At 42.4% G+C, this 13,309-nt stretch overlaps 2 protein-coding genes across 5 annotated transcripts in view; one reads left to right on the top strand and one right to left on the bottom strand.

The window, feature by feature from the left end:
- The first annotated feature begins 265 nt into the window (after nucleotides 1-265).
- Nucleotides 266-13,309, top strand: part of TMCC1 (transmembrane and coiled-coil domain family 1) — a 130,244-nt gene continuing 117,200 nt past the window's right edge. The window contains exons 1-2 of one of the 4 annotated variants that reach the window (XM_026052650.1): nucleotides 266-679; nucleotides 3,704-3,774. The gene's annotated coding sequence lies outside the window, so the exon portion shown is untranslated. The remainder of the gene's footprint in view (nucleotides 680-3,703; nucleotides 3,775-13,309) is intronic. The other 3 variants (XM_026052655.1, XM_026052653.1, XM_026052651.1) reach the window with 3 other exon arrangements.
- On the bottom strand, nucleotides 9,606-12,553 carry TRH (thyrotropin releasing hormone). Its single transcript, XM_026052657.1, has 3 exons — nucleotides 12,290-12,553; nucleotides 11,069-11,309; nucleotides 9,606-10,126 (listed from the first exon to the last, which is right to left on the bottom strand). Exons 2-3 carry the CDS (start codon nucleotides 11,259-11,261, stop codon nucleotides 9,606-9,608), a joined length of 714 nt encoding a protein of 237 aa, XP_025908442.1. The 5' UTR covers nucleotides 11,262-11,309; nucleotides 12,290-12,553.

Below are 13,309 nucleotides of genomic sequence, written 5' to 3'. Positions count from 1 at the left end.
CCCGCCGCCCTCCGCGGCGCCGCCGCCCTCCGCGCAGTCCTGTGAGGAGCGGGGCGGCTCGTCCCTCCCGGCCTCTCCCGAGGGCCGCATGTTTGCGGTGCGGATCCCCTGTGCCATCCCCGCGCCGGGTCCTGCGGAGGCGGCCGCCGCCTCGGCGGAGCTCGGTGCGCGCCAGCCCTCAGAGCGGGTCGCTGCTCCCTGCGCAGCCGCGCGGGCCGTCCCCGGGGTCCCCCCCGGTGTCCAGGGCCGTCCTTGCGTGTCCCGGCGGCCGCCTGCCGGGGCCGCTGGCTCTGGACACACTTCCCGGCGCCTCTCGTCACCTGGGAATTTTCATCCATCGGCCGGCGGAAGCTTAGTGGGAGACTGAAGCCCTGTAACCCAGCTGACTGAGCCAGGGAAGTAGTTGAGCACGCAGACAGCCAGACTGTCCGCATCGTTAAGCGTGTGGTGTCCTGCTGAGGCCTGTTACACTTCGCTTTCCAAGAGAATGCAGCCTTGATGCAACTATGAGCAGAGAATCAGGCAACTATGGAAATATGTAGACAACAAGGTGCAGTCACCTCCCTGTGCGGCATGCAGAACACAGACTGAATTGCCCTTTGATTTTTTAATAGCTGAGAAGAGGTTTTATCCTGCTGTTAGAGCTGCCCTGATCAAACACGCTCAGCAGTGCAGTCAGGTAAATTATAAGCTGACAAGGTTTTCTTTAGAGGTATCGTTGATTGTTTTATTTAAGGTAAGGTGCTATAGTAACACCTATCTTTTAAAAACTTGAATATGGTTTTTAAGTCTTAGGATTTTCATTTTAAAACTTCAAAAATCCTTAACGTAGTCATACCCTAAGTAAGCACCTTTTCTTAGAATTGTCTGTGTCTTAAATCCAAGCAAGGTTAGTCCCCTGCGATCTGTATCCGTATAAAATGGTTGTCTAAATAAACAGGGAAGACTCTGGAATAGCCGTGGTGGAACACCCGTTGCTCTGCAGTAGTAACTCCTGTGAGCGGACTGCGAGTGCCTTCGGCATGACGGATTCCTGGTCTGCCAGGTTCAGGTCTCGGTTGTCGAAAGCAGAGCGGGTACCAAAGGGGTGCTCGAGTGACCAACTCGAGCACTTTTATTGCCCTGTTGCTGCYGCTGGGACACAACACTCGGCCTGCCAAACCCCATTTCCCATCTGTGGCTCCTCCTGCGCTGCCGCAAGAGCGGGTCCTGCTTGCAGTGCCGGCTGAGCCGCATTCGAGAAGGCTCTCGCAGCTCTTTGCAAGGTTCAGTTTGCAGCCGTGTACTGTCTTGTGAGACGTTGTAGTACCTCTGAGAAGGAATTTAGGACTGGTCTAGTACTAACTTGGTCCTTGCTATCAATGTCTGAGATGAGATGGGGATGCAGCCGTGAAGAGGAAGACACCACTGTAACAGTGGCACACTGCTGCCAGAGGGGTAGTCCAGCTGACTTCTCCCGCTGCCTTTGCCTTCCCATAACATCTGCAGTGGCTTTGGGAAGGATAAATAATAGAGTCTGATCCCAGCACTGCAGTGGTAGATGTAGACTAGAATGAGTTCTTGRTAAGGCTTTTCAAGAAATGGAGTGGGATAGTTTTGCACAAATATGGCTCACTAATTGAAAAAAAAAGAAAAGGCCAAGATAGCTGAAAATTGGCTGTGTTGAATTCATTATGCCTTTTTCAAGGGAGCAAAGATTGGAAAAATCAGAATGTTTTCCTCAGTATTTTCTAAACTAAACAAATGCTTGGTCTAAATAGAGGCTGTATTTCTGAAATTGACCTATATTTCATGTTAAAATTTTAAAATGTATTTTTAGACCTTGAAATGGATCATATGAAATATTTCTAATGTTTCCAATAATCTAGAATGAACTTTGATTCTCATTTATCTGAGAAAACAGAGCTTTGTTGTGTTTGTTTATTTGTTTGTTTTTGCTTTGCTTTGGATTAATCCAAAACAGCATTTTCTGTAATTTTAATTTCTCTCAGAGAACTAAAGAATTTTCCTATCTGTTCTTAAGTCTTTTAACGAAAACTCATATACTGAATATATTCAAGCTGCCTATAGTAAACATTTTGCTACAAAGCAATCTCGTTTAATTAGTTACATAGGAAGGATAGGAGAAGCTGCATTTCCTTGCCAAATCTGTGGGTTTTACATGTTTCAGACTCATCAATCAAAACTGGCAGCATGATGACCTGTAAGAGCCGAAGCTGGCAATTCGCCAAACCCTATTCCTGTCAGGCCAGACAGCAACACAAGTTTATCTGTTCCCTTAATGCAGTTGATGAATTCTGCATATTTCTACTGGCTGCTGCTGATAGCACAGTATGGCACCACTTTTAAATAGAGTATGAATTATAAAGAGAAGAGATGGGAATATTCAGAAATTCACTGTGATTACATATTGTTTCATGTTCTAACTGTAGGATCTGTAGTCCCACCATGTCATTTCAGATTTCAAGTGCATCCATGTTTGGGTGCTGTCTCTGGTAGCCTCTCTTCTGTGTGCCCTACAGATGCGTACAGCAACTGATTCCCATCTTGAAGGCAGCGTGTCTGAAATCATTAATAACCATAATGCCTCTTAGATATTGCCTTACTGTTTGACAGCAGGAAAAGGCTGCTTGACAGTAAATGTTTTGAGTTTTGCTTTTTTTTTTTTTTTCCAGGGTTGTTCTTGCTGTCCTCTTTAACACAACCTGCTTGTTCAAAGCGCTTGTCCTTATAATGTGCTTGTTTTTTTGTCGCAACTGCTTCAGCTTTAGGAACCTTTCATAAAGTCTCATTATGTTTTTAATTTCTCTTTATTTATCTCTCTCCTCCTTTTCTCTTCTTACAGTAGCTTCCTTGGGCACACTCCACATCAGTCCTGGCTTCAGAATCAAGAGGGAACTGATGTAGGAAACATGCTTATGTGTGAAAAAGCAGCAAAAGGATTCTAGGCAGCCTCTTCAAAGCAGGTCACTTTCCCAGTCATAACCTCACATTTTCCCTCTGTCAGCTTTTAAGGTTATCTTGAATAATCTTGTTCAATTGTATTCAATTAAGACATACATCTGTTATGATGATAAAGCAACTTGCTTTGCTGTGGTAAATTGGATACTTCTTTACATCTGATGCATCTTACAGGAATATTTGCTTGTTTTATTAAGTCCATATTTTCCCTCTTTCCAATCCACTTCAACATGGAGAAGATATATGTATTTATATATATATAAAAATATATAAAGAGGAAGGTGTCCCTTGATTAAATGTTGCCTGTGTCAGTGGTTTGGTGACAGACACAGTGGGTCTGTGAGCTACTGTTTCCTTGTCTGTCCCTAGCTGTCAGTTCAGATCAAAGTGAAATAAACTCAAGAGATGTCTGCCTTTTAGCGACTGTCAGTCCATTCGACTGGTATCTGATCTGTCCCATCTCTGTCAGGGTCTTGTATGTTCCTACAGCATGGCAGTATAATCTGAGATCTTTATTTCAACTACTTAACCTTTCTTCAACCTGTGCTTCCTCATCTCATGTAAGCAGACAAAGCGATAGCTGAGAAGTGTCCTTTTCTTCATTTCTTTCCTAGGACTTTTAGGCTGTAGTTTTTTCAACAAGGAAAACAAAACATAAACATCTTCACACAGCTCTAAAAGTAGTCTCAGGGCAAGTAGATAACTCAAATTTCTCAAGGAATCCCGACTTTGTTTCTAATAGGTCTCTGTTCAGACTGAATCATTCCTCATTATTCCACAAGTGTGGAGAATTCACAGTGCTCTTGACTGGAGGTAAGTGAGACTTCTGCACTCCAATACATTTACATGTCCTAAAACCAGAAGAATTTCCCTCTGTGCATCTTTTCTGTGCCTCGTCTTTGTTTAGACTAGACTTTTTCCAGGCTTACACCTTCTGCTGTGCTTCCCCTCCCCTTGGCTGCTCTTGTTATTCATTACCACACCCTGACTGATGCTTTGAGAATACAGCTGGCAGTTTGATGTTAGGTGAGTCAGTCATCAGGCAAGCAGTGACTCCACCTCATCTATGGTGATGTTGTTTTCAGAGTCTCCAACTGCTGAGACTTTGAAAAGGGGGGTTGTTTGGGCCATGTGTTCCTTGGAAGCCCTCAAAACATGATAATTACGGCGATTTAGCAAGGGGTCCAAACCTGTTAAGCTCTTTGGGGATAGACAGAGAACAGTAATGATGAAAGTGGTTGAAAATAATTGTAGACAGTGTTAGTTATAAAACTTGTTCACATTGTCTTTTACCTCCCATTGAAAACCAAGTTAGTTTTGAGGACATTTTTGGAAGCTGCTCTTCAGGATGCAAATTCTTTTGTATCTCAGTAACTAGTAACATACCAGAAGTGTGGAACTTAAGTGGAGTAAATAAAGAACTCATCTATGCAGAGTTCTTTTAATCCCAATTGGAGCCGAAAATAAAAAATTGCATCACTGTAGTGACAAATTAAGGCCAGTGCCCAGCTCTACTTTGTAGACCTAATGCAGATTCTGCAGATAACAAAGGAGATCTTTTCACTGACTCTAATGACCTTTGGACCAGTCTGTTACTGATTTGTTATCATGCCTCAAGAGTCACAAACTGGCCCATAGATTGACAAGTAATCTAGGTAAACCTGACAGATATTTTATTTCAGAAGTTGTGCTTACATGTCACAAAACTATCAAATCAGCGATGGCAAGCAGTCTCCTAAGGATTATGTCTGTATGAGGCTGGGAATGTTTTACCTGGATGGTGGTGTATGTGTCTGCAGCACTGCAGAAGGCAGGAAGAACTGGAGAACTTTTGTGTGGACACTAATAGAGCTGACAGAACATCAGAGTTTCCTTCTGATTCATGTTGCAGACCCTAATGCAGGAACATCTGGCCCGGACATGAATCAGCTCTTGATCTGCTCTATGCTGTTGGTAAAATGTGAAGTATTAAACAGATCTGATTTTGCTGGACTGAAAACTGGCAGGTGAGAGTTTGATTCCAGGCAGGATAAGCTACCATACATTAAGGGTAGCAATGTTCATCAGAGGGAGGAGCACATGGCAGGCAGTGGCTACAGCTCTGTTTTAATCTGAGAGTCTGTCTTGGTAGAGGGTGAGTGTGCTTCAATAATTGGCTAATTGACTGCGGGCCTTTGGGGGTGATATGTGTTGCTGGTAGATATTGAAAGGAACAAGGCGAGGTGCCTTGTGGATTAGTTAGGAAAAGAGATCTGTGCAGAGAAACACCACGGAAGAAGTCATGGAGAACTATGGTGGCTGCTGCTGGGGTCATTGGTGGAACAGGAAGAAGAGCAACAAAGAGATGACATCCAGGTCTACAGAGATGACTTCTTGGTGCACGTATAAGAGCTTGTCCCCAAGTAACTGTAAAGTTTTGGCAATATTGGTTGTTTAACTTGGAGCTGCGTCTGTCAACTTTATATCAGTTACTGAATTTCTGTTTGTAAAGGCTGTGATTAGTTCATTTCTCACCATTTTATTTATTCGTAAAGGTCTCGTGTTTTCTTTCTCTGGTACCCTTCACAGAGCTGCACCAATTCTACAGACCCAAGCTGCTTTTGAAAGTGTGGAAGGAATAAGGCTTAGTTTCCTGCAGGCTGTAGGGCTTACCTTCCCTGCTATTCCTAGTAATCCATGTACCTCGCTTACTTGTCCTTGCCCCCTACCAGAGGTTACTGCTTTATAAGATCTCTTCCTCTGCTTCCCAGTAGGGTGCAAGTGCCAGGGAATCTTCCAGCCTTCCTGAAAAGTTGAATCTATGATGAATRATTTATGTAATTCTTTTCTAAGCTGCATTTGCGCCTGTATCATCAAGTCTTTTCAGTGAACTGTGTTTAAAATGATCAAAAATAACCAYGCAGTTGCAGGAACCCCAGGGCCGAAGAGGACTGCAAGTCACCAAAGTTAGACAAGTACCTGTGGAAGGGCTAACCAGTACCCTACTTCTGCCCTGCAGGATTCCTGCCAGGGCTGGTAGTGTCCTGGCTACTTGGTGTAGCGTTGTCTGTTGGCCGTGCAATTCAATGATGTACTCTGAAAGGCAAGCCGAAGGACTGAAGTATAATGTTAATTAATATGCAGAGTGAGGACTTCCAAGGAGATTAAGATGTGTTTATGTAGCTGTGTATGAATGTGAGTTTCTGGTAAGTCTTGAAAAAACACTTCCATCTGCTATGGTGGATTATAAGCACAGGAGAGCAGTTTCTCATGATTCGGATCATATATCCTCCATTTTTTGACAGCTTTCCTCACACCTTTATTGCTCAGACACAGCAGCGGGTTTGGTGGCTCATTGGGCTGTTACATACATGAGAAATAGGCAGCAAGACTGCCCCATTCCGTTGTTTGAAATCCCAGTCTCTGAGGTTCTAGGACTTTCAAACTCATATCATCGACTGAAACTCATGACCTTTGGTTCAAATTTCAGTTTTCAAACTATCCATTTTCTGCCCAATGATATATGAGGCCTGCATCAGGATCAGCACATGTGTTTCTCTGCCTGGAGATCTGCAACTTGTCCTTCTTCATGGCTGTTGGCATACTGAACCTTGAAGGGGATCTTTCCTCCCTGGGTCCCATCCCTGCCCAGAATCCCTCTGGATGCATTTCTCACTTTTCAGAGACCTCTTGTTGGAGTAATGAACTTTGTTGAAAATAAGTGGTTTGATGGTGGCCTAAGCTCTTCCAGTCTCTGCTTACATTGTGCCTTTTCCTGTCAGGCAATTGCATTTTCAGTAGCTCAAAAATGAGGCAATTAAAAATAATGCAGGCACATGGTAAATCTGATTTGCTATAAAACATTGCCACCTCAAGCTTGGACTTTGGGAGGTGGGTGGCTGGGCAGGGAGAGCTATTCAAAAACAGTAGAAATAATTTCTTACAAACGTAGTAGTGATGCTTTTTTAAACAGATGACTAGTCCCTGACTGAACTGAGAGCACTGAGAATCTAAAATACAGCTGATGAATAAATTACATAAAATCAACTGTATTATTCTCGCATTATGGCCAGGGAAAGCTGCCACACTTTCCCTTTTGGTAAGTGATGGATTTCTTGGTAGTGCAATGCATCTGAGACTTGCTCAAGAGTGTAGGTGTTTCAGGCTGCAACCTCTTACCTTAAACGAACTGTTCATCGGTCACGTCAGTAACTTCAGCAGATGGGGAGCTTCCTGGTGGCCCCACATGCAGAGAAGTGTGACAATTAGTATGTTTGGCTTCTCAGACTTTCTTGCTTCTCTTCCTTCCCTGCCCTTGTTTTCCTCTATCCTTGTTAGTTATCAGGCTCCCTGCAGGAACTGTGATGCATTTTTGCTCTTGCCCATATTTGCCCACTTAGGAAAAAAACAGGATTAAAAAAGTTATTTACTTTGGACATTTAATGGTAGTGGACTTGTGCAGTACTGTCAAGACTCCCTGAGGCTTCATTCATTAGCAGGAAATGGTATATGAAATGGAATTCTTTAGAGAAATCTCTCTTTTTTCCCTTATAAAATGAAAACTGCTTATTTAAGAAGGCATCATATACAGGAAAAACAAAACAAAAACAAAACAAAACTTGAAGAAGTTTGAAGTGTATGGACTGCTCGTAGCCACCTTCTCTGAGAATTTATTCAGCAGTTGTTAAACAGAAAAGCCCTGTCACGGGCAGAGGTCTGCTGGTTGTCATGTATATGAAATACTGCAAATATCTTCAAAGTTACAGATTCCTTGGTTGACCGTGTTGTGCATTCTTCAGCCTAGGAGCATCGAACATGAAACAAGGAAAACTTACTGAGATTTTTTTTCTCCAGGGTAATGGACCCATGTGGTAAAACTACTGTAGCACAGAGAGGGAGGAACAAACATTTCTAAAAGGAGTGTTCAAGAAAGTGTCTTTATATTAGGAAAGATGTGATTGAGAAAATACTGTGCATTAACTGCAAAAATCACTAAATCTTGTGTTTAGACCAGTGAATAGAGAATAAGACATGTAGTTTTTGTTTTTCACTCTCCTGATGGTGTAGTACATGAAGTAGGTATCTCACATAACAAGAACGTTTAAAAACAGTGGAAACCTTGAGCAAAACACAAGAGATACTTCTGTATTTGCAATCCATAGCATGAACATTACAATCCCACATAGAAATATTTTAATTTCATATAAATTATTGTTCATATAATTCCAAGGGCATTTGTGTATGTGTTTGTAAACATAATAATCAGATCCAGATAAGCTCAGCTACAGCAAAGCTATTTAGCAAGCATACAGCACAAAGATTTTCTGATGAAAACTTTCATTACTCCTCAGTGACTGGTATGTGACTGTGTTGCACAAGAGTACAGAATTCAGAAGGTCTGCACTGTATATGGATTAATCAGCCTTTCCTCTTCACTATAAGACTAGCCTACCTCAAACAGCTTTTTGCTAGGATCAGTCTCAAACAACTAAAGGTCCCTTTGAGCTGTGTGACAAGATTGCTGTAGGTTTAGCCAAAGATTCGTGTTTTTATTGCATCATGCAAGCAAATTTAGAAAGAGAATGTCTTGGTGCAAATGCTTCCACCCTTCCACTTCAGTAGCCAAATGGATTTGTACATTGTACTCATCACTGGCATGCAAGCTTTTGCATTGAAACATATCCTGTGATGTTCTGTTTATTTTTATTTTTTTGATGGCTTTATGTTTTTCACTCTACATTTTGTTTGCACTATCAGTAAGGACACCAAGAATCAACTGTTGATGTTTATTGAATTGTTCATATTAAATGAACACTTCTGGGAATCTGACCACAAAAAGGAAAAACATTTGTTTGAAAGGATACAGATCAGAAATCCTTATCAGAAGAAAAGGATATCTGTTTGTTGCAATTGTAAATACCTAAGAAGACGAGAGCATGATTTCAGCCAGGAGGACTGCCATGTACATGAACCAGGATGGGGTCCAGGACCGAGTGTATGTAGGGGGGGGTCCCAGCTTGTGGTTTAGTTGTTCTGGGATGTATTGGCCCTTCGTGCTGTGCAGGTTCCTCAATGAAATGTGTTTTTGTGACAGTTCCAACCCAAAGTAGGAAGCCAGTCRTGTTCTGTTCAGTTTGGACAGAGTCCTTAGCTCTGTTCAGTGTGTGATACCTGGACAGACTGTGGTACCTAGAGGGTATGCGTCCCATTAATTCATTTGGAAGTGAATATCTATTGAGTTTCATTTTGAAATCACTGGCATATGTTCTTTTTTTTCTCCCTCCTATTCATTGTCTAATTTCATTGACATGAGATGAAACTATATATTTATTCTTCTTTAGTAGCATCTGAACAAATATTAAAGAGTCTATTTTAGTCCTTTAGAACAGAACCTTGGACACACATCTTGAGGCTAGTCCAATAAGTAACTGAGCACTCCTGACTTCCCAAAGCAAGGGAGAAGACCCTCAGCACTTGCCTCGCCCATTCAGGTGGGACCTCCAGTTCCTTTACTTTAAGTGTGTGACAAAGCCATTAACTTTGATGGGAATGCTCACATACTTAAAGATAGGTGCAGCAGGCCAGGAGTGGGGAGATGAAAGGGGGTGAACAGGTTTTTTTAGTGCTCTGGCAGTTCACTTCACCGCATGTGCATGTTTACTTTCTCATTCCTCTGCTTCACTCTCCCATGCTAATCCCCCTCCTGGGTGCTGACGTTTTTCTTCTACCCTGCTGACATTTTCTACTAAATCAAGCAATAAACTGCCTTCATTGCAGCTGAAGGACTCCTGAAAGTCACAGGGGGCTGCATAATATGGGTTTTTAGTATCCAAGTACCTTTTCCCAGGATGCTGGCGTTTCTCCACATGCTGGTCCCTCAGGTCTCGCTCATCATTCCAGCCTCTACTGCCAGGATGCTGAAGCTTGTACGTCAGATACCTTTTGCCTGGATGCTGTCTTTTGGATAACTCATTCAAGTAGGTTAGCTGTGCGCGAGGGGTGTCAGCATGCTGGTCCCACAATGACCGTCTGCCAGGATGCTGTCGTTTTTTCAGCTCCAGGTAGCTGTCAAGGTCACCTTCTTCCTCTCTTTTCCCTGGATGCTGTCTCCTCTCCAGGTCACTTAGATACCTCTTTCCAGGATGTTGTCTTTTGGAAAGCCATTCTGGCAGAGGGGTGTTTGATTCTGTCCAAGGAGAAGAATAATGTAAATGAACCCACATGATCCTCACTGAGGAAGTTGAAATGTGAATTTGTGGAGTACTGTGGTGCAGGATCATATTCTTTTGCTTATCACACCCATTTAATTGCACGATATCTGTGTAGCCTTGAATGTAATCACTGTGAATATGGAAATAGCTGTGGGAATTGTTCTGGCGCAGTTGTAGCGAGGATGAGTGGATATATTAGGAAGTAGCAGCAAACAAAGTGGGAAGAAATCCAGTGGCAAAGCCTAACATGGTGAACATGCCCTGCTCTCAGCATTCATGCAAAGGAGGAGGAAGGCTGTTTCTGTAGGTACTTCGGGGCCAGCTGTTTTTTTCTGCTCTGAAAAGGAGGCTCCCTGCTCCTTGGTAGAGGCAGGCCCCTCTGCACTTCTTACTCTCTCTATCTAATTTGCCTCCAGTGCTGTGACTGGTGGGAGCAGAGTGTGTGCAGACAGTTAGGAGGGACTGAACCAGAGCAGCCCCTGCGTTCCCGGCCATGGCAAAGCCCTCCCCTACCAGGTGCAGGGGCCAGTGGGGTGAGGTAGCAGCTGGATGGGAGCACTCCCACCGCCAGGGAACAGTGGGGACAGGGTCCACAATTAGGGAATGTGTTCCATATGTCCTCTTGGAGCTTTCTAGACAGGCAGGTTTTCTATATAGGCATCTAACTTTTTTTGTATGCAGCAGCTGCTCAGTGTTGCCAGAACAGATCCTAAGCTGGAAGGTCTTAGGACTAAGTCCCTTTGGAGAATTTTCCATGAATGGATTATAACAGACCTTATATCTTTTCCCTTCTCTTAATCAGAATAATACATAGAATATGCATTAGAACCTCGGAACTAACTGCATTGGAGCTAATGATCCTCAGCCAAGAACTACTGGCAGCAGCATGAGAGAGATGTCCCCATTGTTATATATACCTTTACTGATCTTTTCTTCCTCAGCTTTCTTGAGGACAGATTGAAGGATGAGGCTTTCTGCCTCCTGCGTGTTGTCATCCAAGGGCCTTTGTTCCCAGTTGTCGCCTCTGTCCAGAAGGGGCTGCCTGCGGCGCAGGCAGTCGGCGCCCAGGCTCAGGCAGAGGAGCAGCAGTGGCAGCTGGAGAGCCCGCATTGTGCCACGGCACCTGCAGCTTCCCTGGCAGGGAGAAGCGCGGGGAGGCTGTGCAGCAAAAGGAACACAGTAATGAGAGCAGTATTCCCAGATATTGAAGAAGAGACATGGCACTGCTGGTGGCCACTGAAGTCTCTGAGCAAAGTCCCTCCCGATTTCTGTTAAGAGTGCTCTTGGTTTATCTCATGGTCTTTGAAGAATCTGTAAATTCTTCATGACTGAAACTAAGGACTACGTGTTCATTTTTCTGGCAGAATAAGAGTTAACACTTTATACACTTAACTTCATGGTGCACAGGTAATTCTGAGAGTCAGTTATTTTGCCTTTTGCCAGAGGCAAAAGTAATTTCCCTCTTGAAGCCTTTGTAACCATTGCTGCACATAAAGTACATGCACATACACATTTAAAAATCATGTTCGCCACATGATTCTGTGTAAGAGTTCATATGAAAATGAATCAGGATTTGTAACACTTCGTTGTGTATAGCAGTTTAAAGTAGCTTGTTTTCTCTCTGTGTGTCTGTATATATTTGTCTATAAAGTTAGACAGCTGCACTCTGTTGGTCAGGAAGATTTCACAGAAACTTCCTGCATTGCTAAAGCATTTCACATGTCTTTTAAAAGACAAATATTAATAACCATACCCTCTTTTACCATTTACACAGGTAACAAGTGGTTTTCAATTTCTTCTAGCCAGCAGTGGAGTTTCCAAGATACCTATCACTGATTTATTTTGCAGTAAGTGGAGGTTATTTCAGCTGAATGTAATACATCTTTAATATTAGTATAACATTCATTTAGCTTAATTACATCTCCAACATGTAAAAGAAATGTACACTGTTAGGAAGTTCTACCAATTTTTACATTAGAGAATGAGTTTATTACCTGTCTTATTGGCAGGTTTCTGTCACCTCTGATAATGCCCCTGAGAACTGCCCCAAGAGTATCACACAAGCTATTCTGCTCAAAGCAATCTTAAGATAGAAAGTTAGAGTAATGAGCCAAAAAGGAAATGATTTGGTTAATTACCTGCTTTGTAGTTTAAGATTTTTGCTTGATGCTTCTGCCAAGAGATTGCTCAGTCCTTTAAAGCTGTTTGCACATCTGAGCTTAGAAGTTGCCCTTTCTGTGCTACAAACAAATGCAGTATCCAATCGAACTGCTGCTAAGTTCCCTTTGGATGGCTTGTGTCTCCGTACTTATACTGTGCTGCCTCTGGATCCTTTATGCAAATAGCCATGAGGTAATTTGGATGATATGTTGCTTTGTGTGTGTACCTTTTTTTTTTTCTATTGATGTCAGCGATTTGAGTTTTGAATGCAGTTTAAAACTGTGGTAGTTATTTGCAGACCTTCTTGTATTCATGATGGACTTGTAGAAACTGCATTTTTTTCTATTTTGTAAAGAGATGATGTTGAATTTTATGTAACACACAGCACAGAGAAAAGGAGTTATTTTTTCTGCTTAAAATAAGAAGCTCATGCATCTTCTATTAAACAAGCACTGTGGGGTAAACGCAAAGGGAGAGGTAATTTGTCAAGCTAGGGAAGAAAAACGATGAAAAAAACTGTGATGGATGATGTTTAAACAAATTTGGACCATGGGTTCTCTTTCTGAGTGATACTAAATAATTTTTGACTTACAATTCTATGTATTCTTGTCATAGACTTCCATGAAAAATGTAGTAGAATACAGTGTGCACAGCATTATATATTAAAAGAATGGTTGTTACTATAACCCTTGTAACTGGAAATAAAACTACTTCTTTCTACCTGTCCATCTATTTATTTAGATATTTTTCCACACAGTGCTACTCAAAGCAGATCATACAGAGGATACAGATAAAGGGCTAGTGATTCTTTGCTAAGCTTAGTGATCCTGATGACAATGTAGAGAGAGGACTAAATCCCAAGTAAGGATTGCTCACAGTGATAAGGTGATGCAGGATTCAGCTCATTTCTTTTACTGTTATTACATGGAGGATGACGATCAAGTGAAGTCATTTTTTTCTTTCCTTCTTACTCTCAGGGTATCACAAACACAAACTCA

The sequence above is a fragment of the Nothoprocta perdicaria genome, unplaced genomic scaffold, assembly GCF_003342845.1.
Source record: "Nothoprocta perdicaria isolate Ctin4 unplaced genomic scaffold, notPer1 scaffold_9, whole genome shotgun sequence".
Classification (NCBI taxonomy): domain Eukaryota; kingdom Metazoa; phylum Chordata; class Aves; order Tinamiformes; family Tinamidae; genus Nothoprocta; species Nothoprocta perdicaria.
Note: the sequence above shows the minus strand (reverse complement) of the source record. Positions and strands in the feature narration are given on the sequence as shown.

Coding starts and splice junctions, on each gene's coding strand:
- TRH (XM_026052657.1), bottom strand. CDS start 11,261: ATGCGGGCTCTCCAGCTGCCACTGCTGCTCCTCTGCCTGAGCCTGGGC. Junction 10,127..11,068: donor GGAAGAAAAGATCAGTAAAG/GTATATATAACA, acceptor CTCCTTGGACAG/AATCAAACACCCCTCTGCCA.